Raw genomic sequence first — 26,101 nt, forward strand, 5'->3', positions numbered from 1 at the left:
CTTCTTATGGTAACCATCAGTCGTAGGCAACTTTATTCGCACGTTAATCCAAATAGAAATATACACTAATCCGTTTAGATTTTTACAAAATGTATTATGCAATTAATATAAACTCATATAACACAAAACTTTAAGCTAATATTAATTAGTTTGTATAGAAATGTATTTAATTTATTTTTTTTTCTTATCATTTAAGAAATTGAGATCTAATAAATTTATAGAATTAATCGATTTCGTTCTATTTGAATTACATAGATGGAATATTGAGGAATGTAGTATTAGTAAAGAAATTAATTATGTTCTATTTTTTCTCTCTCTCTTCGGTTTATAGTATATATAATATATAGAATACAAAGGAAATAAGAAGCATTTCAAGAATAATAATAATAATAAATCCTTTAAAATAAGAAGATACAATAATAACAATAACTTTTTCATTCTCTCTTTCTTTTCTCTTTTTCACTCGTTTTCGAAGGTTGATGAAATAAGAAAGAAAGAAAGAAAATAATAGACTAAACCTAATTAAGGAGAGTAGAAAGAAGGAGTTTTCACAGACACATCATTCATTCTAATCATAGAAAAAATATCACACACGCATCACACACTTGATTTTTTTTTTATATATATATACCATGTTTTAAAACAAGTGGTTTCTTTTTTGAAGGAGGGTTAGGGAGGTGGGTGTTTTTTTGTTGTTGTTGTTGTTGAGGAAGAGTAAGTTCGGGTTAATACTTGGATGTTTAACTCTCCCTCTTGTAGATCTTGTCCATGAACTTGAAGAAGAGGTTGTGGGGCAATCCCTTGGATATCTGCTGGATGTGGGTGCGAATCAGATTGTTGGTCTCCTCTTCGTAGATGGCGTACGTCGTCGGCAGACCTAGTTGATCGAACAACTTGAGGACGGCCTGTGCGGCCTCCGGCTCTGGACGACCGTAATTCTCGTCGAGGATCTTCCTCTGCTCGGGCGTCGCCCTCTGCAGCGCGACGACCACCAGCCACGAGCATTTTCCCTCGTAGATGTCGTTCGCGTTCGTCTTTCCAATCACGTTTTGGTCGCCGTAGCAGTCGAGGAAGTCGTCTTGCACTTGGAAGAAGTGGCCCATCTCGAGGAGGATCGTCTTGGCCTGTCGATGGATCTCGGGGTCGTTCTTTCCGGCCATATGCATGGCTAGGGTGACAGGCAGCTGGAAGGAGTAGTAGGCAGTCTTGTACTTGACGATCGAATTGTATCGCTTCATCGTGAAGGAGTCCAGGTTCAATGGGCTGCTCGTATTGGACGTCATCATGTCGAGAGATTGACCCATCATCGTTTTCATCGAGACCTCGTGGAACAGCTCGACGCAGTCTCTGTAGTAGGGCAGATGGGCAAAGTGCTTTCGAAGGATCACGTAGATGCCCTCGTTCAGCATGAGGGCGTCGTTGATGCCGTTCAGGCCGACGCCGGCGTTGCGGTACCAGCAGGGAGCGCCGCGACGCATCTTCGATCCGTCCATCACGTCATCGATCATCAGCAGATAGGCTTGCAGCTGAAAAAAAAAAACGAAATATATCTCAATTACATACGATTATTAACTTTATGCACGTCAATAGAAGAGATTAAATGTTACGTTGCGGTAAAATCCAATTAGGGGATGTAAATTGAATTATGAGAAGGTAAAGCCTTTTCAATGCAGCGGTGGTATTTATATGCGAGCCTCGACGTTGATGACTTCACTTCTGGTGTGAACAGTCGCACCTATCCGAAGAAATTCAGTCAGTGCAGAGAGAAGTCTTCGTTTTTTTCCCAATTAAACCGAGTCGCTTGTGCAGCGGGAAGCAATTCAGCAAAGAAAAAGCGTAATCAAATCAAAACATTCCAATGGTGGTTGCGGTTAAAGTCTTCAAGAAAACAACACCGAATGGTAAGGTCACCGTGTACCTAGGGAAACGCGATTTCATCGATCACCTGACCCACATCGATCCCATCGATGGAGTCGTCGTCGTCGAGGATGACTACCTCAAGGGCAGAAAGGTGTACGGGCAGGTCGTCTCGACCTACCGGTACGGCAGGGAAGAGGACGAGGTCATGGGTCTCAAGTTCAGCAAGGAAATGACGATCGCGAACGGGCAGATCGTGCCGGATGCGAACGGCCGCAGCAACGAGAAACCCAACCTGACGCCGATCCAGGAGAAGCTCATCAAGAAGATGGGCTCCACGGCGTACCCTTTCACTTATCAGTTCCCGCAGATGGCGCCGTGCTCGGTCACTCTTCAACCCGGTGAAGACGATACCGGTAAACCGCTCGGCGTCGAGTACAGCATCCGCATCTTCGTCGGCGACAACGAGGAGGACAAGGGTCACAAGAGGAGTTCGGTGACGCTGGCCATCAAGAAGTTGCAGTACGCGCCGAGCTCGCGCGGCCGTCGTCTTCCCAGCTCGCTCGTCTCCAAGGGCTTCACCTTCTCGAACGGACGCATCAATCTGGAGGTCACTCTCGACAAGGAGATTTATTATCACGGCGAGAAGATCGGCGCCAACGTCGTCATCAACAATACCTCGCGCAAAGCGGTGAAGAACATCAAGGTCTACGTGGTGCAGCATTGCGAGGTGACCATGGTCAACGGGCAATTCTCCAAGTACGTCGCAAGTCTGGAGACGCGCGAAGGTTGTCCCATCACACCGGGCGCCTCCTTCACCAAGTGCATCTACCTGGTGCCGGTCGCGTCCACTAATAAGGATCGCAGAGGCATCGCCCTCGACGGTCACCTCAAGGATGACGACGTCAACTTGGCCAGCTCCACGCTCGTCCCCGAAGGTAAATGCCCTGTCGAGGCCATCGGTATCGTCATCTCCTATTCGCTACGCGTGAAACTCAACTGCGGCACGCTGGGCGGCGAACTCAGCACCGACGTGCCGTTGAAACTCCTCCATCCGGCGCCCGGAATGCTCGACAAGGAGAAGAGCCAGGCCCTCAAGAAGATGAAATCCATCGACAGGGCCCGATACGAGAGCAGCTGCTATGCAAACGACGACGACGACAACATCGTCTTCGAGGACTTTGCTCGTCTTCGTCTCAACGAACCAGAGTAAAACGAAAATACAACAACAACAACAAACAAAAAAAAAAATGGAAAAAATCTATTTAAAAAAAAACAAAAAAAAAACATAACACGAAGATAATTTCTAGGTGAGGTGTGCACGTTCAACCAGAAGTGTAAACGCTTCCAATGTCCCGAGCTTTCTTTCTTTTAGACACAGAAATATGATCCTTCGCAAATTTCTATTCAAAAGACATAGAACAAACGCTAGACAATTTACTTTCAATTCGATCTTCAATCTATTATTACCACCACTATCAATGTTACTACTTACTGTAAACTAAGCATGCGAATAAAATGACAAAAAAAAAACAATTAATCTCATCCAATAAACTCCTAAACAACCAAATCAGACCCAAGATTAGAGTCTAACTAGTTTTCTTTTTGATTTTCTATTGAAAATTGATCATTCATAACAATATTTAAATATACATCGCACGAGTCAGTAAGAAAACAAACGGACGCATTAAATACGATGACGACTTTTGTATAAGCGAAATTACGCATTACGATATAAGTGCATTGTTTTGTTTGTCTCTTTGTGTTGGCAAAGACCACTTGTTGCATCATTTCATTAATAAATATCAGAATGCGCAGCAAAGCGCATACGTTTCTAACGTAAAGAACACCGGTTGCTATGACTACGACGTGGATGGACAACAATTGTTTTTTTCTTATTTGTAGTTTCCGCAGTCGCCGTTGTTGTTGTTGTTGTTGTTTACCACGCTCGATTACGCAACGCGCGGATAGTCGAATGCATACGTGCTCGACCTCTCGTCTCTCCCCCTATATTTCTCATGTGTGATAAATATGCATTCCCAGTAGGCATTCGTAATATATTCGCACGTATACAAAGATACACATCCATACAAATATACTCACTCACTCGTACACACACACACAATACTTCGCAGTCCACGACCCAAGAAGAAAACGGTTTCGCGAGTAAAAACCGGTAATTCCGGTCGAGCTTTTCTAATTTATTTTTTTCCCCTTATTTCTTTTTGCTGTTGTTTGTTTTGTTTGTTTGTGTCTTGCCCTGTAATCCGAAAATAATTCCAACGGCAGCTCGCTTCAAACGCGACTCAAAAGTATTTATTAATTAATTAATTAATAAGTAGGAGACGGAGAGCGGCTGTATGTTAATTATATGATTTGGCGAGTCTCATTAACGCTCAGAAATAAACGTAGAGTGTGTATGCAAATGTATTAAAACAAAATCAGTGAACGATCATCAAAAGAGAGAGAGAGAGAGAGACGGGCTATAAAAGCGGGAGAGATCATGAAACCAGAATGTTAAATATAGAATATATATAAATTTATGCCGGAATCTCTCGCATACAACTATCATACATAAACAGTTATCGAGAAAATCATACGATGTATTATGTAAATAAACGAGCAAGCAAAAAAAAATGAAACTAGTTTCACATTGTAAGTAAATGCGCAGTTTTTTGAGAATCCAACTTTAATATATGGTAAATAAACCCAGAATTGATCCATGCGGTATTCCAAATTGGAAAATGCAAATAAACGTAACGCCACAAAACAAAATGTTGATACAGTATACAGACTACATTGGAAGTGCTAACAAGAAATGCCAACTGAATTTGTTTGAAACTCTAGACAGTTTATAGACCACAATTGAGGATGTTCAATTCTATGGACTTTCTTCCAAAAGTGTTAATGAAATACGAAAATAATCCAAAAATAAACTGGATAAAGATAACGGCCGTTTCAAAATATTGACATATTACATAAGACCAATCGAGATTGTTGGTGTGTGGAATAAGAGAAACAGATAAGCCGGTCCGAAAATAAACGGATTTAATAATAATAAAAAAAAAAGCATTTGTGATTCGATTTGCGTCAATTGATGATGGTTGCTTGACCTCGGCGATAAATGTTTGGTTTCTATGGTAACATTAGGTACTTACTATTTCGACGCACCATCCCAGGATGTTCGCGAGTCTGACGTTCTCCGGGGTGAGGTTCTCGGGCTCCTCGAGCATCTTGTAGGCGGCGACGACGGCCAGACCGCGGTTCTTCTTGCCGTTGGGCACGTTGTATTGGAGCACCTTCGTGTACCATTTGTTCACCTCCGGGATGTCGGTGTGACGTCCCGCGTCGGTCAGATCCCGCACGATGTCGGGGAAGATCGCCATGAACTCGCGACTCTCGTCCTTCGATACGAGGGAGACACCCTTCTCGGCCGGCGCGATCTTCGTTTGCAAAGTTGACAAAGCCCTACAACAAAACAAAAGAATACAAATCAAATTACAAGCTTTTCCAATGAAACAAACATTAAAAATGAAACCGTAATTACAGGCTGCTTCGATTCTGCCGCATTGTAATTGCAATATGCAAAAATTGTATGGTACATAAAAAACAAAAATGAATCGTTTAACAACATGTTGATTATTTGCAAAGTTATTAAAAAAACAAAAGAGAAAGAAAAATATACTTAAATATTAATTAGTTTTTTTTGCGATCGAAAATCGTTAGAATCGTTAGAAAAATTCGCATTGTGCAAAAATAATTGGCGGATATCTCGCGCATAAAACAGAAACGTAAATGTAAATAAATTCAACACTCTGCTTTGTTAATCATTCGAATTATACTTTCAATATTTCTTATCAATTGGTTTTGTATTGCTGAAACATTGATACATGAAAATATTTATTTGGATAAGTTTCTTAATTATTATTATTATTATAAAGAATTTTGTTAAATTTATTTTTACTTACGACGAACATGTTTTTCGTATAATAATGGTGTTTTCGTGTTTAATAACAAGCAACTTAAATTATTAACTTATTATTGCGAAAATCGCTGCAAGTTATTGAAATATTTGCAACATTTGTTATCAACATTTAATAATTGAAATCTTGTACTTGTCGGGGATTTGTGTTTACGGACAATTTGCTTTGCTTATCGTATTTAAATTATTTCAATTTACAACACTGAAACTTGTTGATTCTTTATAATTGGCGCGCGGCGAAGTAACAAGTTTATTTTTGTTCCTAATTGAAACGGATATTTACATATATTTGGGGGGTCAGTGACTCGTTTGTCCTAAAATTGGCGATTAAGTGATTAAAAGTAATAAATGGAGAGCAAATTTAGCGGTATCTCGAGGGGCGTGTTCCACGGGGTTCCGGCGTTGTGCCGACCCGTTTGTTTGTAAACAAAGGAAGCACGTGCTCGTTGAGTGCCGCCGCCTCTGCTGCTGTTGGGCGCGACGCACCGAAAGTCACGTAGACACATTTTCTGCATCATGCAAGAGATGCACACCCATAACGCGATGGGTCGTTGAGTCATTGGCCTTTCTTCCTCCTCCTCCTCCTCCGTCGCCACGCCAACCGTCTATCCATCTACGAAGATCATCACCATAACAACAACAACAACACTCACCTATTGTTGTTGTGCTTGTTGAGCCGTGCCCATTTGCTCTGGGGCACCTGAACCTCGGGCGTCTGTATCTTCTGCGCTCTGGAGATGGCGTCGCTGTTCGGGGTGCTCGCCGTTTTGCTTATGTGCCTTCTGGACAGTTGCCTGCCGAGGGCGCAACTCGCGGATCTACCACCCACCAGCATCTTGCGCCCAACAAAATCAAACAACCAACAACAAAACAAAACAACTTTGATTTTGAAAAACTCTTTTACTTGATGCGGAGGATCAAGACAAGAACGACGCTTTATAGGAGATGAAAAAAAAAAATAAAAAACTCGTTGATCTGGTCTATGAGTGTTTTTGTCGTCGTTGTTGTTGTTGTTGATGTTGGATAATCAATTCAACGAACGGTGTGTGGAGGACGCGCTGAATCGAAACTAAGAACAGAACTGGTCTCAAGCACCGAGCCGGTTCGCACTTTATACGGACTTCCAAGAGTGGTGCGGAGAAAACTGCAGGCGCACGCATTCGTAATACACACAACAAACTACACTACTCGACGACAATTGTCTAATATCGTTCGCTTGTGATAAGAACACCTCCACTTTAACTTATCACTAGTAGTTTATTCAATTTTGTGGACACAGAATCGAAACATGTGGAATCTCAATATAAATTACTATAGTTTCTATAGTAACCATAGTTTATTAAATATTAATACTTGCTCAACTCAATACTTGATTCTGATAGTAAAACTTGAAATATTTGATTTTTACATTAGATACTTTCCAAGTAACTTATCAAGTACGTAACAAAAGTACAATAAAACAAATGATATGATTCAGTTTACATTATTCATGCGTTTACCATTATTGAATCACATATTCATTCGATACTCTTTCTTTTTTTTTTCAATCAAACGCGTGTAATCTCTGCAACAAACATACTTGTTGTTTATTAAATATTGATACTTGCACATATGCCAACACATATATCGTAGCTGCATTGAAACTAGTTACTTTAATTTAAGTTTATCAATAGATAAACAGAATCAATAAAAATTATTTCATAGCAAATTATCTTGAGTACATTCAAATTATATATCGTCAAACGCTAGAAGAGAGATCGGCAACGTCCGGCTTTTTTCGCTCTTAACAATTTCATTGGTTCTAATACTCGGGTCCGCCTGCAAACCATTGGTTGCTCATCACTAATGTTAGTTTTAGAGTAAAAAAAGATCATTTGAAGGATTGTAGAGTTGTTGTTTATGACGAATTATAATTATACCTAAATCCTCATTTTATTGAACTAGGACTGAGAATTGAGCCATGCGGAATCCCGCGTTCCGACAACAGCAAAAACAATAACATCACCGATAAAAAAAAATCAACAGATTCCCATGGTAACGTAATAGTTCACAGCAAACATAGCAACCAATAGTGTTTGTTTCTGATGAGCTTAACAACATCGAAATGAACAAATTAATTTGTAATTCGGGGCGAATTCTCTTTTTTTTTTGTTGTTCACATATTTATAGTTTTGCGTTTCGTTTGCAAGATGCACGTTGAGGTCGCGTGATATTCGTGTTTTTTGTTTTTTTTGTTATCAAAATACGCTATCTTTTTACCGGTGCGCGAAAACGAAATCGCAGCCTGCTGCGAATTGCATTCTACTGTTTATTCGAAAATAAACGGTAGATATAAATAAGTGTTTATTATTTATGTACCAAAAAAAAAACAGAGAAGAATTTTGATTATTTGAGGAATTTATTTGCGTACAATTTTACAAATTTCAAAAGTATGCAAATACATTTAGTAACGAAATCTTATGAAATTATTATTATTTTTTTTGTTTGGATTGTTCAAACGTAGTAGGCTATAAACGAGTTGTTATTGTTTTTATGGATTCGATGAATCATCTACGAATTTCGCAAAAAAAAGATTCAAAATAATCAATTGAAAATATTACAGATTTTGAATCCAATAACAAAAATCATTGTCTTATTGAAATCAATAAAAAATAAACAAGGAAACACGTGATTATTTAAATTAACTGGTTTCGCTGCTAAACGATCAATTTCTATTTTAAAATTTGTACACTTTTTACATAGCAACCATACAATTTACATGACAACATTTATATTATGCATTTCTATTAATGTTTATAACAAACATTGACTCGTTTTTGGGAAAGTTCACAATTTTGATTTGATTTGAATCAAACAAATAATTCTTAATAAAATTTCAGCTGCAAATAGAAAATATTTTGGAAACAATTTAAAATTTGACTTAGTTTCTACACAAGTATACATTTTTGACGTTTTAAACTCGATTCATTTTTTTTTATTAAAACAATTGCATTTATTCGAACTTGACATTTATGCGAATATAGATATTTGTGATTGTTTGCAAAAATTTAGAATAAAATATTCATTGTCCGTTGAATATTTGAAACACGTGCTTATTGGAGTTAATTGAGAGACGATAGGTTCGTCGTATGCTAATGCGTGTGTCTGTGTGTACATGGCAACTGCAGGATTTCCATGACAACAGGAGGAGAATATAATTTCAGAGTTGGCGATGCAGGAACGAGCGCGCGTTTTGGGGTAATTAAACCCCGGATGGAGACAGGTGACAGATTGGCCTCGACGCGAGTACAACAAAAAAAAAATAGTCTGCTTAGATGGGAAATCAATTTTGACATTCTCCGAATCGCAGGATGACCAACACCACCACCACCATCGACACTTCCTGCACCGTTTGATACTAATTAATCATCTCCGAAGGTCTCTCGCTAACCCTGGGCCGTTTTATTGACCGACATTTGCATAACAAATGAAAGAACAATGCGAAAAAAAGGGATTGCACGGTAGCGGAGGCTTTGCAAATCACAGTAATTAATAACAATTGAATCCAGTTGGTAACAGATCAAAAACATGATGTACCTATTACCAACAAAATATTAAAAATCTAACTACTATATAGATAACAATTTAATTGCGTAACTGTGAACTATATCTAATCTCGATCTGGTATCACTACTACTACTACTTCATAATATCATTTACCAACAAAATTATTATTTTTTTTTTCTTCATCATCATCGAAGTAATGAACACATTTAATCGCGATTCGCCAATTGACGTTCAACAATTTCCATTTTATTATTTCCATGTTCGGTTTTAGTTTTAGTGTATTTCTTTTTTTTTTTGTATTATTACTATTATCCTCTCGCACACGACACAATCGCTGCATTTACCGGTTCCATTTTCTCATTTAATGACCAGGAAGTGTACATCGCATCCAATTACACCTCTATTTTTGTGTTTCGATCATGCGATCGAAATCGATTCCGAATCGGATTCATACCTTCTTTTTGTCTATGTGCCTGTGTTGTTTCCATCACACTGCATAAACACCCAAAAAAAACTTGCAATTATTTTCAGAGTGTTTAATAATCATCACTTGTTTGACGAAAACAACCATAAATGTTAAAATAATGTATTTTATCTTTGATGCGAAGCTTCAAAATAACAATTTTACTTGCAATTACCGTCAAACACAACATCGTAATACTTTTAATTTTATTATCGAAACACGAAATTTCTCTCTCTCTCTCTCTGTCTTTATAAACAACGATTGCGTAAGCAGGAGCAAAAAATAAAAGAAGAAATTTTTCAATGCAATTAAATTATCAAGTGAGCGATACTAGAGAATTACGTACGTAAACGTTGGGTTTTCCTAATAGTTTATATTATTATTATTATTGACACAACTGAAGTTGATTTACTGAAAACTAAAACAAATCTCTCAATTCTTATTTTAAACTTTTGAGATTACCTTACTACAATTCAATTGATTTAATTCATGATTTATTGAGAATCGAGACAAAAAGTATACCAATGTATACAAAAAGTATACATTCTCTAATAAATAGTTTTCAGGACTCGTTTTGCTCGCATTTTAACGTAATATTCGTAATATTTCATAGAATTTTATTGAAGTTTCCTAAACATATCATTTACGATGGGCGAATGTAGTGAGTCCTGAAAGCTGCGAAAGTTAGTCTTTATCTTTTAAAGTTATGAAGTATTGGTAATGAAAAAAACAATACTACTAGATACTAGATTTCATTAATGATAGGGGAGAACAAACTAACATCTGAAATGACATTTTCAAACTCAAAGCAAAGATATTTAAACGCAAAGAAAGTGATTTACGCGTTAATTGATCCACTCTTTCATCTCATATTGCACAATCAATCGTGTGTATATGTGCACGCGTGTATTTATGTGTGTGTAATGACCATCCAGTGACCCGAACTGGACTGGCTTTCCCGGAAGCAGAGGACAAAAGCCCAACCGGATCCGAACAAGGCCTACTCTTCTCATACCTCTGCAAAAAAAAAAACACACACACACGAACACACAGAAACCGACACCCACCAACACCACCACCTCCATCATCACAGAGGACAACAAAAACAACAAAAAAACACACACACAAAAAAAGTTCACACAATCGAATCCCGCATATCAGCAGGTTCATCATCATCATCATCATCTGGTGCACTTTCGGGAGACACTTGTAAGTACGACACCTTCACTAATTAACAAAGAAGAAGTAGAAGCACAATCTTGACCCTCGTGAAGAGTTTACACACATCACACCTACCCTCCCCCTGAATCTCGTGTTTCGTCGGTGGTGGGAATTATTCGCGTATAAAATTAACCGTCGACATTTCGACATCGACAGTCCGGTTTCAAATACCCCAAATATTACACGACCCATCTCATCTCGTCTCTTCTGGTGCACCGTACCATTTTAATTTGTTTATATTTGATTATTTTTTTTGAAAAATACATTTAAAAATCAGTGATTGGAAGGAGTTAAAGCCAAATCGGACGCGAAATCGCAGCAGCAGCATTCAGTTACAAACCGGTGAGTGATCAATAATTGTTTAGAATTTGATTGGTTTTCACTAAGATCAAATTAACTGTTACAAAACTTGAACAACTAGTATTAGATTTATTCAAGAGTATTACGTTCACATACGTTGTTTTAATGATCAATGAGTATTTGTTGAATAGAGGTAATTTCAAAATATCTTGTGATGATGATGAATATTTGTATTTTTGATACGATTCTTGATTAAAAATTTAAGTATCATAGATAACTAATTGATTTTAGAACTCTTGAATTGACGAAGGTATGTTATAACTACTTACATTTCTGGTTCTAATTCGAGTCGAAATCTGAATGGGACGTAATGGTTCAAAGTAGTCGTGTGTTTTTCTATTTATACTCTCATAGAGCAAAAATGTCCAAAGATCATGGGTCAGATGTGCGGTATTTTTAGTACGACGAGAGAAGAAAAACAATCATCGTGAATGAATAATTCAATAGAAACGACCCTTTTGTGAGAGTGCAGGCAAACAAACAAATAAACTTGAAGCAAAATATTGAAGCTGCTCTTGAACGGTGGTTGTTCAGTGCATGTCGAAGACGCTGTCCAGATGCAGCTCGGGCTGATCGTATCCCAGACCTTCAGGGGTATCGACGCCGAGCTCGCAGAGGACGGGTGCGATCTCCTGTATCATCCACGGGTAGATCTGGCTCTCCAACGATCCGCATTTGTTCTTGACGGCTTCCAAGAAGCGCACGGTGATGGCGTAATCGTTGACGCGACGGCAGGCGTACAACGCGGCGATCACCACCTTCGGATCGGGCACCATGTCGAACATGAGTATGTCGTTAATACCTTGACGAACGTCCCAACCGTCGATGTCCGGTCTATTGAAGAAGTCGATGAACCTGTGAAAGATGGGCATTGGGGGTGTTGGTCAACATAAAGGACACAAAATCTCGCTCAATAACAGTAACTGAAAATCCTACAATTCATATTTTTCAAAAAAATATATTTTCAAATATGTCATGAAATACTGAAAAACGTTGTTTCACTGAAGTTAATTTCAATTTCAACGAAAATATAGTATATAATAAATCAACAGTTATTTTTAATGTTTGGAACTTCTTAATATATTTAGAAGTTTTAAAATAGATTCAAATTATTTCAATAGAAAGTAAACGATTCTAAAGAAAAACATATTTAAAAGTTCTTAAAATACAAGAATTGACTTACAAAAAGTGTTCCAAGTACATATTTTTACTGAATTTTGTAGATGATTCTACAACCGATTTTTATCAATAAACTTTTGTCTACAGTACCAAAAATAAAGTAGTAAAAAAAAAATAAACGTTTAGAGATAAAACAAATATGTTAATAATAAATAACAATAATCCTCGTGTTTTTCCTAAAGTATGTTTACACACGTTGATTATTAACCCAATTGTGATATGCAAATATTATTCAAAGATAGAAAGAGAGAGAGAGAAAAAAAGTTAATTTCACATAAAAAAAATCATTAAGAAAAAAAACTTGAATTTACAAACTATATTCTAACAACAGAGCTATTAGAATAATAATTACCAAGAACTGGTTCAAAAAAGTAGAAAATATATTGTACGCAATGTGCAAAATATTATAAAGAGAAATTGGTTTTTGGGACAACGACTAGAGTTAGCCTAGAAAATCGCTGACAACATCCATATTTGTGTGGGTGTATGTTGTAATTATGTAAACGAAAATTGCGTACATTGAAAACTAATCAAACGATAAAATTATACAATTTTCTGCAAAGTTAAATTACTAATTTCGGTTCGCTATTATTGACGTAACCTCGAAACTAATAAATAGAGACGTTTATTTTTAGAAGATCGCAGGTGTTAAATGACTTCTTCAACAAGTGTTGTGTCTCTGTAGAATCGAGCAGTGTTTGCTTTTTATTTATTTATTATTTTTTGTTAGCTTGCTAATTGGCCTAGCACAATTAGCGAAACTTTTCCATCCAGTTTAATTCCACTTGAGCGCTAGTTGCATAATATTTATCTTATCAAACACGAGAGAAAGAGAGATATAGAAAGAAAGAAAGAAAGAAAGAAAAAGATCGAATAAAAAAAAAGAGAAAGAATGAGAAGATGAAAATCATCTGATGTGTAGTGTCTTCTGCTCTGGTAATTATTGTAAGAAGCGGGCAAGATAAGATTTGTATGTCGTAATTAAGCGGGGGATTCTAAATATAGACGCAGAGAACGCACGCACATTTCTTTTTATCTCCGTTTGCTCGAACAATTACTAACATTATTATTATTTCACATTCTTAAAGAAAGGAAAACAAAAAAAAAACCACCAACAAAAGTGTTTTCAGATTGCAAACGATATTTGACCCAATACACAACATTAGGATAAGCCGAGTTTACGTCAATGTGGAATTAATCATAGATTGTGATTGCATTTGATGGCCAATTACTTTAAAAATATACAACAAATAGTTTCGAAACATTCATAAAAATTGACGGCACAAATATATCTAATGTAAGAGAGATTGAAAAACAACATGTACCTGTTTTCGACGTCGTCATAAGATTCTCCGTGGAAGACGCAATGATGGAGAGGAGCCCGGGGTGCTGTCGCCGTAATTTTAACATTTTGTGTCAAAATGCGGGAAGCCTGACGAAAGAATCGTGTACCGATAGTTTTGAATGCGCTCTGCAACAAAATAAAATACATTATTTAATCAAAATAACATCTGAATTCTATGACATGAAGCTGGTAATTTCAATCATTGTTCTTAATGATATTCTTGACAATTTCTGAGAACCACCTAGGGGCAATAAGGTTAAAAAATTAAAATGTTAGATTCAATCTCGATGTAAAACAGTCGTTGGTATTCTTGACAAAAGTTTTGAGGACCATCTAGAGGTAATGCAAACATGTTGACAATATTTGTTAGTTGTTTGGATGGATTGGGAGCGGATGCGGGATTTTCGGATAAGGTCATTGGGATGCGGATGATAATGATAATAAGCAGCGGTGAAATATATGATCGCGTGCGATTATTAAAAGTGAACAACAAACAACAACAGCAGCAACAGAAGCACAGGTAGTACAAACAAAAATAGTGAATGATGGTACGATGCGAGTGATGTACGACGAAAAGAGAAGGAATGTGTCATTGGGTGTCGCGGATGGATGCGTTTGACCGATGGACACGGAGAGATAGCGCGGTGCGAGTACCATGAGCTTATTTCTAAACCAGGATATGACAGTTTCCGGTCCCTTTTGTCCGAACGAATGAAACGATGGGACAAGAGAAGAGCTCGCTTCCCAACAGTTCAGCAGCCGCATTCAGCATCCGTCGTCCATCGATTCGGGATCTCATCTCACAATCGATCCAGCCGTCGCCGCTGCCGTTACTTCAAATTATTAATTTCTTCTTCTATCTGATGGTAAAGAACAACATTCGATTCTCTGTTTCCAGGATTATGATCGGATAGTGTGCTGCTTCCCCGAGCAAACACCCTCCTCGTATCACACCCAACTGGATCAAAATGAGAAGAAACCCTTTCATCCCCAGCATGGTGCAAGCAATCACTGTACTCACAGTCCTCAAGATGATGACCAAAGGTTAACTAGTTGTAATATAAAAGTGGTAATAGTACCGTCATTAATCAATTCTTGATTTTCAGCTCAAACTTCGTGCGGTTCGGGCTCGATGAACGGCAAAGTTATGTACGAACGATTGCCCAACACTCAGCTGCAAGCTTTCGACGATGACATAGTCCGGGACACTGCACCACCCTTCATGGTATTAGAGAAATGCCAAGACCTCTGCATACGCGATAGATCTTCCAACAATATAGTGAGAACGTGCACCTCCATCGATTTTCAGCCGGGAAGCAGAATAGCCAACTTCAACGGAGGACCAGAGTACGAGGAGTCTACCTGTTACCTAACTAGAGAACAGGGAAGACCCGAAGGCATCGGTAACCTGGTGCTGGTCCCAAACAGCGTGCACTTCACAGAAATCTGCATCACTTGTAAATAATTTTCAGCGCAATCACAAAATACATCTCTCACGCTTAATCTTTACTTCAAAAGCTAACCGTCCAGAGAGGGAGTGTCCAAATAGACGGTACATCTTCGAGCGACATCCTCGGAAAAAGCTGAAGCTACCTGCAGCCGATGTCAAGGAGATGGCGGCCACGAATCGCAGCGAATGCGAGGATAAATGTCTGAACGAGTTCAGCTTTGTTTGTCGCTCAGCCACCTTCGACGCCGACATGCACATGTGCACCCTGAGTCGCTTCACCCGTCGCACCCACCCGGAGATGCTTGAGGATGACCCCAACTCTGATTACTTGGAAAACACATGCCTCAATGGTTGTTTAACTAAAACTCATCTACATATTATTATTTGGTATTCTTCAATCTCCATTTTCTTTCAGCCGAACGTCGATGCGACGGTTTGGCGGTCTTCATTAAAGAGGAGAATAAGCGACTAGGCGGACCCTTCGAAGTGGACTTCTTCACCAACATCACATTAGAGGACTGCCAGGCGATGTGCGTTCGCGCTGAAAAGTACTTTTGCCGCTCCATCGAGTACGACGAGATGACTAAACAGTGCACCGTCTCCGAGGAGGATTCCGTTTCGCAGAAGGACGATATCGGCGTCAGCAGCAGCCCCACACATCACTTCTACGATTTCGCCTGCTTGGATAGTCGTAAGTTATAAGCAATTCAGTGTTGTCGCCTATTTCTTATCGGTGTAAAGAGAATGGTTCGTTCGCAGCTCGAGGATCCGAGTATCCGGATAATTCGGTCACTTCACATCTTTTCACTGGGAAACGACCGGACACCGCCTTCCAGAGGTACAGAAACAGTCGCTTGGGCGGTGAGCATCAATCCGAGTTGTCGGGAAGATCGCTGAGCGAATGCCTGGACGAGTGCCTGAGGCAGCCAAGCTTCCAATGCAGATCGGCCGTGTACAGCGACAGATACAGGACTTGCAGATTGAGCAAATACAACAAGAAGGATGGCATGAGGATTATCTACGATGCGGATTACGATTACTACGAAAATTTAATGCGTAAGTTGACTTAACTTAACTATTTCCATTGTGATGATAATTTGTATTTAAATTTGATTGCAGTTGGTGGTGAATCGGATGCTGGAAGCACTCAAAGACCGGGAGAAAGACCTTACAGACCTGGTGCAGGAACTGGAAGACCTTCCGGACGACCGGGATTCGATGATGGGCATAGGCCCGGTGGTGGTAGACCCTGGGATGATAGGTACTATCCAGGAGGTGGTGATAACAGAAATCAAGGCGACGATAATAGGTTTCCTCCGTCTAGAGATAGATTTCGACCTGATGATAGGTATCCATCATCAGGAGATGATAGGTCATCTTATCCATCAAGACCTGATTACAATCATAGACCTGGTGATGATGGCGGTGACAGGTATCGTCCGGGCGGTGATAGATATCTTCCTGGAGATGATAGATTTCCGAATGACAATAGGTTACCACCTCCTTATCCGCCAGCGTCGAGACCAGGAGGAGGAGGCGATAGATACCTACCGGCAAGCGACAGATACCCAGGAGACGATAGATTACCATTACCACCAATAAGACGACCGGGTGGTGGAAATCGTTATTCACCTGATTACAACAGACGTCCAGGTGGAGGAGGTGATAGATATCTTCCCGACTACAATTCTAGACCTGGTGGAAACGACAGATATCCTCCAATCGATGATAACAGATTACCTTATCCACCACCACCACCACCATCGCCCAACAGGTACATACCGAGAGATCGACCACCAATCGACGGTTACTTACCGTATCCACCGAGCAGATACGACGATCGACCAGGAGGATCCAGATACGATGAGCCGTACAGTCCACCATCTCGCAACAGATACGGAGGTGGAGATCGCGACCGAGACGATGCTTTGGATCGAGGAAGACCTTCTTACGATGATCGCTATTTACCGGGCCGCAACAATTGGAGGTATCCGGATCGTAGCAGACCATCATCTTCTTCGAGAGCAGGTGGATACCAAGACAGGTACGATGATCGAGACCGTTACAACGTGGACAGAGATCGCGATCGTTACGGAAGTAACAGAGGAGGAGGAGACAGAGATAGGAATAGATTTGGAGATCGTTACGGAGGTGGAAGATACAGCGGCAACAAGAACGGAGTGAGCTATTACGGCGACGACAGAGATGGTGGAAATCGTTGGTTCTTCAGACCGGATCGTCGACCAAACGGAAGACCTTACGATGAACGTCCTGCACGACCGGATGAAAGACCACCTCCACCACCACCATTTTCCGGCGCTCACCATAGACCGTATTCCCCGGGGCCTGACGGTCCCATCTACGATGGAGTTAACAACAGACCTTTTTCAACTAGATGCGACGACGGGGATAGTTTCAAGCAGGTCGGAACCAGGCAAAGAATACGCAAGGACTACGTGAGACGTTTCACCGTGGCCACAACCCTTGATCAGTGCGAGAGGGAATGTCTTGACTCTCGCGATTTCATTTGCAGATCATTTAATTTCCGGTAATTATAAACAACTTCGAAAGATATTGGAAAACATTTATAAATATCATGATGATTATTTACAGAGATGGGCCACCGCCGTTCGAAACTGAACGTGAGAACTGCGAACTGAGTGATCGCGATTCACGCGATTTCGAAGGTGCTAATCCGCAGTTCTTCGACACCACCACCGGAAACTTCGACTACTACGAAAGATCAAACAGCAGACAAGGAGGTGACGCAGATTGTTTAGATGGTACGAAGATTCCATAATATATTGCTAAATCTATACGCTAAATATAAAAATTATAAAAAGTTTGTTGCTAATGAACCATGTGGCACCACCAATCATTCAATGATCCTCTCCTCAACCGTTCTTGTACACGATTTAGATTCTTTTCAAAGTTAAATAATGAAATTTCTCAAAATTAAAGACTAAAATTAATTGTCATTACAGTGACTCAAGTGTGTAATGAAGACGGTATGGAGTTTACTCTAAGGACGCCTGAAGGATTCTACGGCAGGATCTACACGTACGGCTATTACGATCGATGCTTCTTCCGGGGCAATGGAGGTACTTTGAATGTTCTAAGGATAAGCGGAGCTCAGGGTTATCCGGAATGTGGCACCCAACGCTACGGAGATACCATGACCAACATCGTGATCGTCCAGTTCAGCGATTTCGTTCAGACTGGAAAGGACAAAAGGTTCAATCTGACCTGCTTGTTTAGAGGTCCCGGTGAGACGGTAGTCAAATCGGAATACATTGGAGCTGGGTAAGGATTAAATGATGATAGATGGATGATGAGCGAAAATAATCTTGCGTTTATTTAAATTTTAAGCAGTTCGGGAAGTCCCATTCCCATCGAGTATTTACCAGCGGAGAACAGCTGGAGCAACAAGGTGCGATTGATGATCCTTTACCAAGGTAGACCGACAACGACCATAGCAGTAGGAGATCCGTTGACCTTCAGATTGGAGGCGCAGGATGGATACAACTACGTGCAGGATATATTCGCTACGAATGTGGTAGCAAGAGATCCGTACACAGGAAGATCGGTGCAACTGATAGATAGATATGGGTAATGTTATTGATAACAACAATAGTATTTGCAACTATTATGTATTTCTTGTTCGATGTAGATGTCCGGTTGATAGTTACGTCTTCCCGGAATTGGATAGAGGCAGGAGCGGAGATACACTGGAAGCGCGATTCAATGCGTTCAAAATCCCCGAATCTAACTTCTTGGTATTCGAGGCAACGGTGAGATCCTGCAGGGAAGGTTGTCAACCGGCATATTGTCAATCTTCGCAGAGTGGTCGTTCCGAGCCATCCTTTGGTCGCAGGAAGAGAGAAACCATTAATGGTACCTATAATATAGCTTACGGTGGAAACGACAGCAACAACAACAACGTTACGAGTGTTGAGGATGACATGCAGAAGAGAGTATCTGAAAACGACAACACCACCATTTCTTCTGTTCAACAAAACAAAGCCGAAAATGATGAAGATAGTGAGAGCGTCACGAAGGAGGCCGAAGCGCCAGAGTTCGTGCGCGAGATGATCGAAGTTTTTGAGTCCAGGGAGGAACTGCAGCAGGAGGCCAGAAGGGCGGTGCCCCTTACAGAAACGGTCTGTATTACCAACGGAGAGTACCACGGCCTAATTAGTGCCATCCTCGTACTCGCCGCCATTCTAATTACAATATCGTTACTAGCTGGCCTAGCGTACAGACGCTACTGGTCCGTGATGCATAAGAATATCCTAGCAGATCGTTCCTCCTCGTCACGTCTCTCATCCTACCCCCCTACGACGACCACCCGGAGCGGATCAGGGCTATCCATCTTCGGAGGAGGAGGAGGCGGCGGCTTCCAGAAACCTTTCAACGGATTTGTGAGGTCCCGAAACTTTCCCGGTCTTTCCAAAGATTCGGACCTTGAGTGCTCTCTGCCTGCACCTGGTGGACCTTTCGAGGATCCCAGCGAACCCATCTACACGGACCCATCACTCTTCGAACGATCCCGCAGCCTTCGCAGTATTGCCGTCTCCCAAAAGAGACGACACTCACCGGGACCACAACAGCAATGAACAAACAGCAATCATAATAATTAGTATTTAAGTCGCGTGCATGCATGGAAGGTGGACGAAGTGTTGAAGAATGTTGTAAGATATTGTTCAATAAGTAATTTTAGGTATTTATTAGCACAAGAGAAACAAAAACATATGGTTCATTTAATGTAGACATAAATCCACAAATCTGATATGATGTATGACCATGGATATAATTGTTACTGCCCCAATTGTATTATCTTCTTTAGCAACAAATAGGATTATTATTATTAGCCAGGACTTGTAGAACGAAGAGAGAACTTGAAGTATTAAATAGCTCATATGAAGTGATTTGTGATTTTGTACGTTCATTTTATAGCATAGTCCTATAATTATTAATATTTTTGATATAACTTAGATTAACAATTAATTATTTCTTAACAATTTGACGCACGAAACTCACGTACATAACTATGCAATTTCCACGTGAAATGCATAAAAGAATGATTGTAAATACATGGAAAATATTTAGTTGCAATAAAGATACCAGAAGAAACGAAAAATCGTGATTTATTCCTAACATGAGGACACGAAAACTCCGATAAGCAATTTTCTAGAACCCAAAAGGACAAATATAAAGCAGGTTTTGCACGGCAAGCAGCAGTTGAAAATATGAACATCGTACTGTTTGTTCTAGCATTGGGTTTAACCAGTGTCATCGGCCAAGGGAAAAATCCCCATGGACAACTCGACCTGCATGATGACTTCGAAAGAAGACTATTCCCAAAGTTGATGAATGTGGTAATCAACTTCATATATAAATAACCTTTAATAGGGATAATAAATTTACATTTTTTATGTACATGATTAGGGCAAGAAATGGTACAAATTCAAATGCACCTCTGAAAACCAAGTGGTTCCATCCCCAACCTCCTTAAGTGAATACCTCATCTGCAAATATCGTAAATCGGGAAAGCTGTTGCCAGTCAAGATGAATTGTGGATATGATAAAGTATTCGATGAACCTTCGTCGATGTGTCAAACACTACTTGGAGGTGGCAAAGTAAATTGCGCCTTGATGAAAAGCAAGTGCGATCGAAATAGACAAGGACTTTACCCTCATCCGAATGCAACAAAAACGAATATGTATTTGCAATGCAATCCACATAGTATGTACATCATGAAATGTATGAAAGGAGGCTTCTTTTTTGATCCAGCACTGAAAAAATGTGTTCATCGTCATTTACCAACTATAGTTATAAGAAACGACTTCCCCGGTAACGTACCAATAATTGAATGCGAACAACCAGGTATCATTGTCAAAGCACATAACTTGCCTGATAGATGTTACTACAATTGCTTACTAGCAACTGACAAATATGAATTAATTATAGCATGTAGTAATATAACAAGTACAACTAGTAACACAAAACCAACTAAAACAACTGCTGGTACAGGAACAACTCCAACAGGTGGAACTGGTACGACCAAACCAGGTGAAACAACTACTGCAGGTGGAACTGGTACAACCAAACCCGGTGAAACGACTACTGCTGGTACAAAAATAACTCCAACAGGTGGTACTGCTACGACTAAGACAGGTCATACAACAGCTTCTGGAGGTATTGATATGACCGATCCAAGAAGTGGAGAGGATACTACTACTACAGCTACTACTGTGGATCTGGATTTTCAATGTACGAAGGAGGGCAATTTTCGAATTGGCTATACATGCACCAAATTCGTCAGCTGCAGAGCGTACTTCGGGACATTCGTAGCCGCCTTGAGAACGTGCAATACGTGTACTAAATTTAACGGAAACACCGCCAAATGCGACTTTCCAGATAATGTTAGCGAGTGCGCCGAAGACGATGGGAAAGAGGGCAGAGAATGCACAGCCGTCGGTCTGTATAACGTGCCACATTTCTGTAACAAATTTTACAACTGCACGACAAATGCGGCCACTGGAAAAATTGATTTGAAGGTGCAGCAGTGTCCTCCTAATACCAAGTTCAGTGCCGAAGACCAAAAGTGCACCGCAAGCAGCGACTGTTTGCCTTACAAACCCAACTGCGTAGATGGATACGAGTTCATTGTTGATCAATACAAATGTGACAAAGCTTACTTTTGTAAAAAATCCAAAATCGATAGGACCATTAACTGTCCTAGAGGCTACATCTACGAAACGCATATGGTGCACAACAAGGATCTCAGGTGCGTGTTGCAGGAAAAGTCGTCTGTGTGCAGCGACATTCCGTTTAGGAGGAGAAGATAACATGTTCATATTTTTATTATTGTATGCAAATATGACTGAAATAAATATTATTTCCATGTATGCAGATTCAAATTAGATTATTGATTATTTATTGTCCCCACCCCGTACTTACGACCTTTCAACGGACGAACCCCGTACTAACGACCTACTCAATTGACAGTGAATCAGCTGATCTCCACTTTTTAACAGTGTTAGTTTCTAGTGCTGAGAATGTGAAAAGAAGCGTAACATTATGTCTGCAAAGTGGCAACTTTATGAGAAGAATATTGAAAAAACGAAGAAAAGGCGAAAGTCGATTACTTTGGCTATGAAGCTGCAGATTTTGGCACACCATGAGGCTGGAGTAAAAGTGAAAGAAATCGCAACCAAATTCAAGTTATCGCATTCCACGGTAAGCACGATCCTGAAGAACAAAGATACGTACTTGAAGGAAAGTGTTGGCTCGATGTCCAGGCAAACGACGATCATTCGAAAACGCGGAGGGCTTATACCGCAAATGGAAGTACTGCTTGTAGATTGGATGAAAGAGGAACAACCTGTGGGTGGTGCTTTAAATCAAGCGACGATATCCACTAAAGCATTATCATTATTCGAAGAACTGAAGAGAGAGCGCGGAAAGCCGTCGAAAGACGACGTTTTCAGCGCAAGCAATGGATGGTACAGCCGATTCAGGAAGAGGCTTGCAAGACAAAATCACTTTCTAGATGATTTAACTCCTTGTTTCGTCGAGGAGAAACCGAGCAATTTCAACTTGAAAGTTGAATATGAAGATACCGATGATAATTGTCGCGCAGATCTAATCGGTATTATACAAGACGGAATCATTATCAAAGAAGAAATGAATGAAGAAATAGAAGAATTCAGCATTCAAAGACTTTCAGATGCTTTCAAACATATAGAATCGGCTATGGAGATTTTTAAAATTAACGACCGCAATTCCGAACGTTCTTCGAACACCATAGAAGCAATGAATAACGCGTGTACATCGTACAGAGAATTATACAACAAATTAATTTCTTGTTAGTGTTAAATTAGTTAATTTATAGCTTGTAAATTAAGTATATAATAATAATGTTCAAATAAATTATTTAATTTAACGAGTAATTATGGTTACCTATATGTAAATTAAGAAGTAAGTAAGGTAATCTATATGCAAGTTTCATAAAGATAGATGGCGTGTTGGTCCAAGGTTTGGGTACGCTTGGATCAAGAATTACAGGAATCTGCAATGGTAAGAGAGCGGATTTGGAAGAAATCTGGATAATCTGTTGTACGAGCTTCATTTAACCTAAATTTGGTACAGCGCGAAATTCGAAAAAAGCAACCCTTAGAGTTGAAGATTCTGCAATTCCATTCATCGTAGATGATGGTAAACTTGTGATTTTTAAGGTTAAAATAAGTATATGTTCGTATGAATTGATGATCGTCGGGAATGGCAGGAAAAACGAAGATGTAAGTGCACTACTCACCATTTCTCCAGTAAATGCGGATATCTGGATTAAAAGTCTAGAAGTACTCGACGGTCAACACCGACAGCAACAACAACAAGAACAAACAAACACTGTTTTGGAAACGAAAGTTTTTGTTCCGTCTCGCACGGCTTTCTTTTCTTTTGCCAAATCCGAAGCCGGCCCAGATTAGGCGAGGCGGGAGATTTGAAATTTAGAATTTCTATTATAATTTTCAGCCTTATATGCGGCGACGTCGAGGGTCAGTTCAACCTGTTCCACAAGAGAATCGTTTCGATCAACAGCAAATCAGGTCCATTCGATTTGCTGCTGTGCGTAGGGAACTTCTTCGGGATCAACAACAAAGAGTTTGAGGCTATCTTGACAGGTGAGAAGAAACTTCCTCTACCCACCTACATTTTGGGGCCGAACAAAGAGGAGCACTGTGAATGTTATCCGGATGAGGAGGATGCAGAGATATGCGAGAATTTGTTTTATTTAGGTCAGAGCAATTTCATTTAAACGATCACAATTTGATGGTTAATTTGTAGGGAAGAGAGGAGTTTACATGAGCAGCTCCGGAGTGAGGATAGCTTACCTGAGTGGATTGTCGGGTGAAGGTGATGGGAATGGTTATAAGCACACTATCGAGGATGTGAAAACTTTGAAAGATGTTTGCATAAGATCCAATGTTAATTACAAAGGTGTGGATGTTCTCTTGACCTCTCAATGGCCTACCGGTATAAGCTCAGACGTTAGTTAATACTGTACAAATAGAAGCGATTGATGAATAATGAATGAATGAAACTGTTGTTACAGAAGAAAACGGAATTCTCTTCAGATTTATCGGCGTGGTTGTGCGCACAGCTGAAACCGAGATATCATGTAAGCGGTTTGGAAGGGACGTTCTACGAGAGGCCACCGTTTCGTTCCAACGGTGATTCAGATCTTCAAGTCGTCACGCGTTTCTTAGGATTGGCGAGGCTCGGAAATCCGAAAAAGGAGAAGTGTATTTACGCGCTCTCCGTGACTCCGGTGGATAAAATGAAACCGAGCGAACTTCTTCAGAGAACCACCGATGAGACGGACAGTCCATTCAATCTGATCGAATTGGATGCAAAAGGTTTCGAATTGGAATTTGGGTTAACTCTTTTAAATGTTAAATTTAGATTTTAAGTGTTTAAGAATAAGCGGAAACCGGATAAATCTCAACAGTATTTCTTCGATATGAGTGAGGAGAGTCAAGATAATAGAGGCGGCGGCGGTAGGGGCAGACAGAAGAGGCAAAAACCTGTCTTCGATCAAACGAAATGTTGGTTCTGCTTGGCCAGTCCTTCAGTCGAGAAGCATTTGGTCGTAACTGTAGCAAATTCCGTCTATTTGGCCTTAGCCAAAGGTAAAACTTGAAATTGAACCAATTTGAAGATGTATATACTACTTTATTTTCTTCTAGGTGGTTTGGTCGACGAACATCTGCTAATATGCCCGATCGAACATCACCAGAGCGTCATCAGTTTAACAAGGGACGTTGTGGACGAAATCGCCAAACTCAAAGATGCAGTCCGCAGCTTCTACAAACGCGAGAACAAAGTTGCAGTCTTCTTCGAGAGAAATTACAAAACCTCTCACATGCAGATCCAAGCTGTGCCGTTACCCAAAGCCGCCACGAAAGAACTAAAAGACATCTTCATGGTGCGTTCTTTCATATCCAATACGTTGCAGTAATAATAATAATAATGTTTTTTATTTTGTAGGCGGAAGCTGAAGGACACGATTTCGAGATGTGCGAGCTCGAGTCTCACGCCAGATTGGATCAGGTGATTGCAGGAAACGTGCCCTACTTCACCGTCGATTTGCCGACCGGGGAAGTTCTGTATGCGAAGATACAGCCGAAGAAGGGTTTCCCTATAAACTTCGCCAGGGAGGTACTGGCCAGTGGACCCGTCCTCGATATGCCTGATCGATTGGAATGGAAAGACTGCGGAATGTCCAGAGAGGACGAGGAAATGTTAGTGCAAAGGATTAGAACCGACTTCGAACCTTTCGACCTTACTGATTAAACAGAGAAAAACGTTATTTTTTAATAAATTTTTATTTATTCCTAAACAAAATCATTTTATTACCGTCCTGTTAACTATTTTGTATTTAAATTTTATTTCAGTTTATAGAACTTCATATACAATTTCCTAATTTAGATGACTTCACATACATGCTTTTGCATATTGGCATGTATATAAAGTCACCTAAGATTATATTTGAGCATTAAGTTAAAATTTCAGGCTTTTAATTAATATCAAATTAATAATACACAATTATAATCACTCTATTTTTTTTTATTAGTATCAATCAATAATCTTATCTACAATCATCTTTATCTCATATATATATAATAATATAA

The 26,101-nt window shown here is 39.9% G+C and overlaps 6 protein-coding genes across 14 annotated transcripts; 4 read left to right on the forward strand and 2 right to left on the reverse strand.

Moving 5' to 3' along the window:
• Nucleotides 1-632: 632 nt before the first annotated feature.
• LOC108556289 (farnesyl pyrophosphate synthase) lies at nucleotides 633-23,870 on the reverse strand. Of its 3 annotated transcripts, XM_017912318.1 has the most exons (4): nucleotides 23,725-23,870; nucleotides 13,934-14,079; nucleotides 5,016-5,325; nucleotides 633-1,526 (listed from the first exon to the last, which is right to left on the reverse strand). In XM_017912318.1, the coding sequence occupies exons 1-4, from the start codon at nucleotides 23,725-23,727 to the stop codon at nucleotides 741-743; spliced, it is 1,245 nt and encodes a 414-aa protein (XP_017767807.1). In that variant the 5' UTR covers nucleotides 23,728-23,870; the 3' UTR covers nucleotides 633-740. The 3 variants fall into 3 exon arrangements, with proteins under 3 accessions (XP_017767807.1, XP_017767806.1, XP_017767808.1); XM_017912317.1 differs by lacking the exons at nucleotides 13,934-14,079; nucleotides 23,725-23,870 and adding an exon at nucleotides 6,493-6,917; XM_017912319.1 differs by lacking the exons at nucleotides 13,934-14,079; nucleotides 23,725-23,870 and adding an exon at nucleotides 11,699-11,774 and having other exon boundaries at nucleotides 693-1,526.
• On the forward strand, nucleotides 1,696-3,393 carry LOC108556290 (arrestin homolog). Its single transcript, XM_017912320.1, has one exon. The coding sequence runs from the start codon at nucleotides 1,859-1,861 to the stop codon at nucleotides 3,068-3,070; it is 1,212 nt and encodes a 403-aa protein (XP_017767809.1). The 5' UTR covers nucleotides 1,696-1,858; the 3' UTR covers nucleotides 3,071-3,393.
• LOC108556286 lies at nucleotides 10,886-20,532 on the forward strand. 7 transcript variants are annotated; one of them, XM_017912310.1, is made up of 12 exons: nucleotides 10,886-11,057; nucleotides 11,347-11,411; nucleotides 14,852-14,997; nucleotides 15,060-15,410; nucleotides 15,472-15,753; nucleotides 15,819-16,094; nucleotides 16,145-16,459; nucleotides 16,523-17,951; nucleotides 18,017-18,186; nucleotides 18,388-18,706; nucleotides 18,773-19,012; nucleotides 19,074-20,532. In XM_017912310.1, the coding sequence occupies exons 3-12, from the start codon at nucleotides 14,922-14,924 to the stop codon at nucleotides 20,017-20,019; spliced, it is 4,404 nt and encodes a 1,467-aa protein (XP_017767799.1). In that variant the 5' UTR covers nucleotides 10,886-11,057; nucleotides 11,347-11,411; nucleotides 14,852-14,921; the 3' UTR covers nucleotides 20,020-20,532. The 7 variants fall into 7 exon arrangements, with proteins under 7 accessions (XP_017767799.1, XP_017767801.1, XP_017767798.1 ...); XM_017912312.1 differs by lacking the exon at nucleotides 11,347-11,411; XM_017912309.1 differs by lacking the exon at nucleotides 10,886-11,057 and having other exon boundaries at nucleotides 11,120-11,411.
• Nucleotides 11,790-12,358, reverse strand: LOC108556291 (cytochrome c oxidase subunit 5A, mitochondrial-like). Its single transcript, XM_017912322.1, has one exon. The coding sequence runs from the start codon at nucleotides 12,299-12,301 to the stop codon at nucleotides 11,960-11,962; it is 342 nt and encodes a 113-aa protein (XP_017767811.1). The 5' UTR covers nucleotides 12,302-12,358; the 3' UTR covers nucleotides 11,790-11,959.
• LOC108556282 lies at nucleotides 20,653-22,327 on the forward strand. The gene is made up of 2 exons (XM_017912302.1): nucleotides 20,653-20,781; nucleotides 20,852-22,327. Exons 1-2 carry the CDS (start codon nucleotides 20,653-20,655, stop codon nucleotides 22,253-22,255), a joined length of 1,533 nt encoding a protein of 510 aa, XP_017767791.1. The 3' UTR covers nucleotides 22,256-22,327.
• LOC108556287 (CWF19-like protein 1) lies at nucleotides 23,471-25,770 on the forward strand. The gene is made up of 7 exons (XM_017912316.1): nucleotides 23,471-23,707; nucleotides 23,943-24,205; nucleotides 24,255-24,457; nucleotides 24,523-24,826; nucleotides 24,881-25,099; nucleotides 25,157-25,395; nucleotides 25,458-25,770. The coding sequence occupies exons 1-7, from the start codon at nucleotides 23,688-23,690 to the stop codon at nucleotides 25,761-25,763; spliced, it is 1,554 nt and encodes a 517-aa protein (XP_017767805.1). The 5' UTR covers nucleotides 23,471-23,687; the 3' UTR covers nucleotides 25,764-25,770.
• Nucleotides 25,771-26,101: the final 331 nt, after the last annotated feature.

Source organism: Nicrophorus vespilloides, unplaced genomic scaffold, assembly GCF_001412225.1.
Source record: "Nicrophorus vespilloides isolate i.1.1-1 unplaced genomic scaffold, Nicve_v1.0, whole genome shotgun sequence".
Taxonomy (NCBI): Eukaryota; Metazoa; Arthropoda; class Insecta; order Coleoptera; family Silphidae; genus Nicrophorus; species Nicrophorus vespilloides.

Coding starts and splice junctions, on each gene's coding strand:
- LOC108556290 (XM_017912320.1), top strand. CDS start 1,859: ATGGTGGTTGCGGTTAAAGTCTTCAAGAAAACAACACCGAATGGTAAG.
- LOC108556289 (XM_017912317.1), bottom strand. CDS start 6,674: ATGCTGGTGGGTGGTAGATCCGCGAGTTGCGCCCTCGGCAGGCAACTG. Junction 5,326..6,492: donor AACAAGCACAACAACAATAG/GTGAGTGTTGTT, acceptor GTTTTGTTGTAG/GGCTTTGTCAACTTTGCAAA. Junction 1,527..5,015: donor TGGGATGGTGCGTCGAAATA/GTAAGTACCTAA, acceptor TTTTTTTTTCAG/CTGCAAGCCTATCTGCTGAT.
- LOC108556291 (XM_017912322.1), bottom strand. CDS start 12,301: ATGCCCATCTTTCACAGGTTCATCGACTTCTTCAATAGACCGGACATC.
- LOC108556286 (XM_017912310.1), top strand. CDS start 14,922: ATGAGAAGAAACCCTTTCATCCCCAGCATGGTGCAAGCAATCACTGTA. Junction 17,952..18,016: donor TGCAGATCATTTAATTTCCG/GTAATTATAAAC, acceptor GATTATTTACAG/AGATGGGCCACCGCCGTTCG. Junction 18,707..18,772: donor TCGGAATACATTGGAGCTGG/GTAAGGATTAAA, acceptor TTAAATTTTAAG/CAGTTCGGGAAGTCCCATTC.
- LOC108556282 (XM_017912302.1), top strand. CDS start 20,653: ATGAACATCGTACTGTTTGTTCTAGCATTGGGTTTAACCAGTGTCATC. Junction 20,782..20,851: donor TCCCAAAGTTGATGAATGTG/GTAATCAACTTC, acceptor GTACATGATTAG/GGCAAGAAATGGTACAAATT.
- LOC108556287 (XM_017912316.1), top strand. CDS start 23,688: ATGGCAGGAAAAACGAAGAT. Junction 23,708..23,942: donor ATGGCAGGAAAAACGAAGAT/GTAAGTGCACTA, acceptor TATAATTTTCAG/CCTTATATGCGGCGACGTCG. Junction 25,100..25,156: donor CTATTTGGCCTTAGCCAAAG/GTAAAACTTGAA, acceptor ATTTTCTTCTAG/GTGGTTTGGTCGACGAACAT.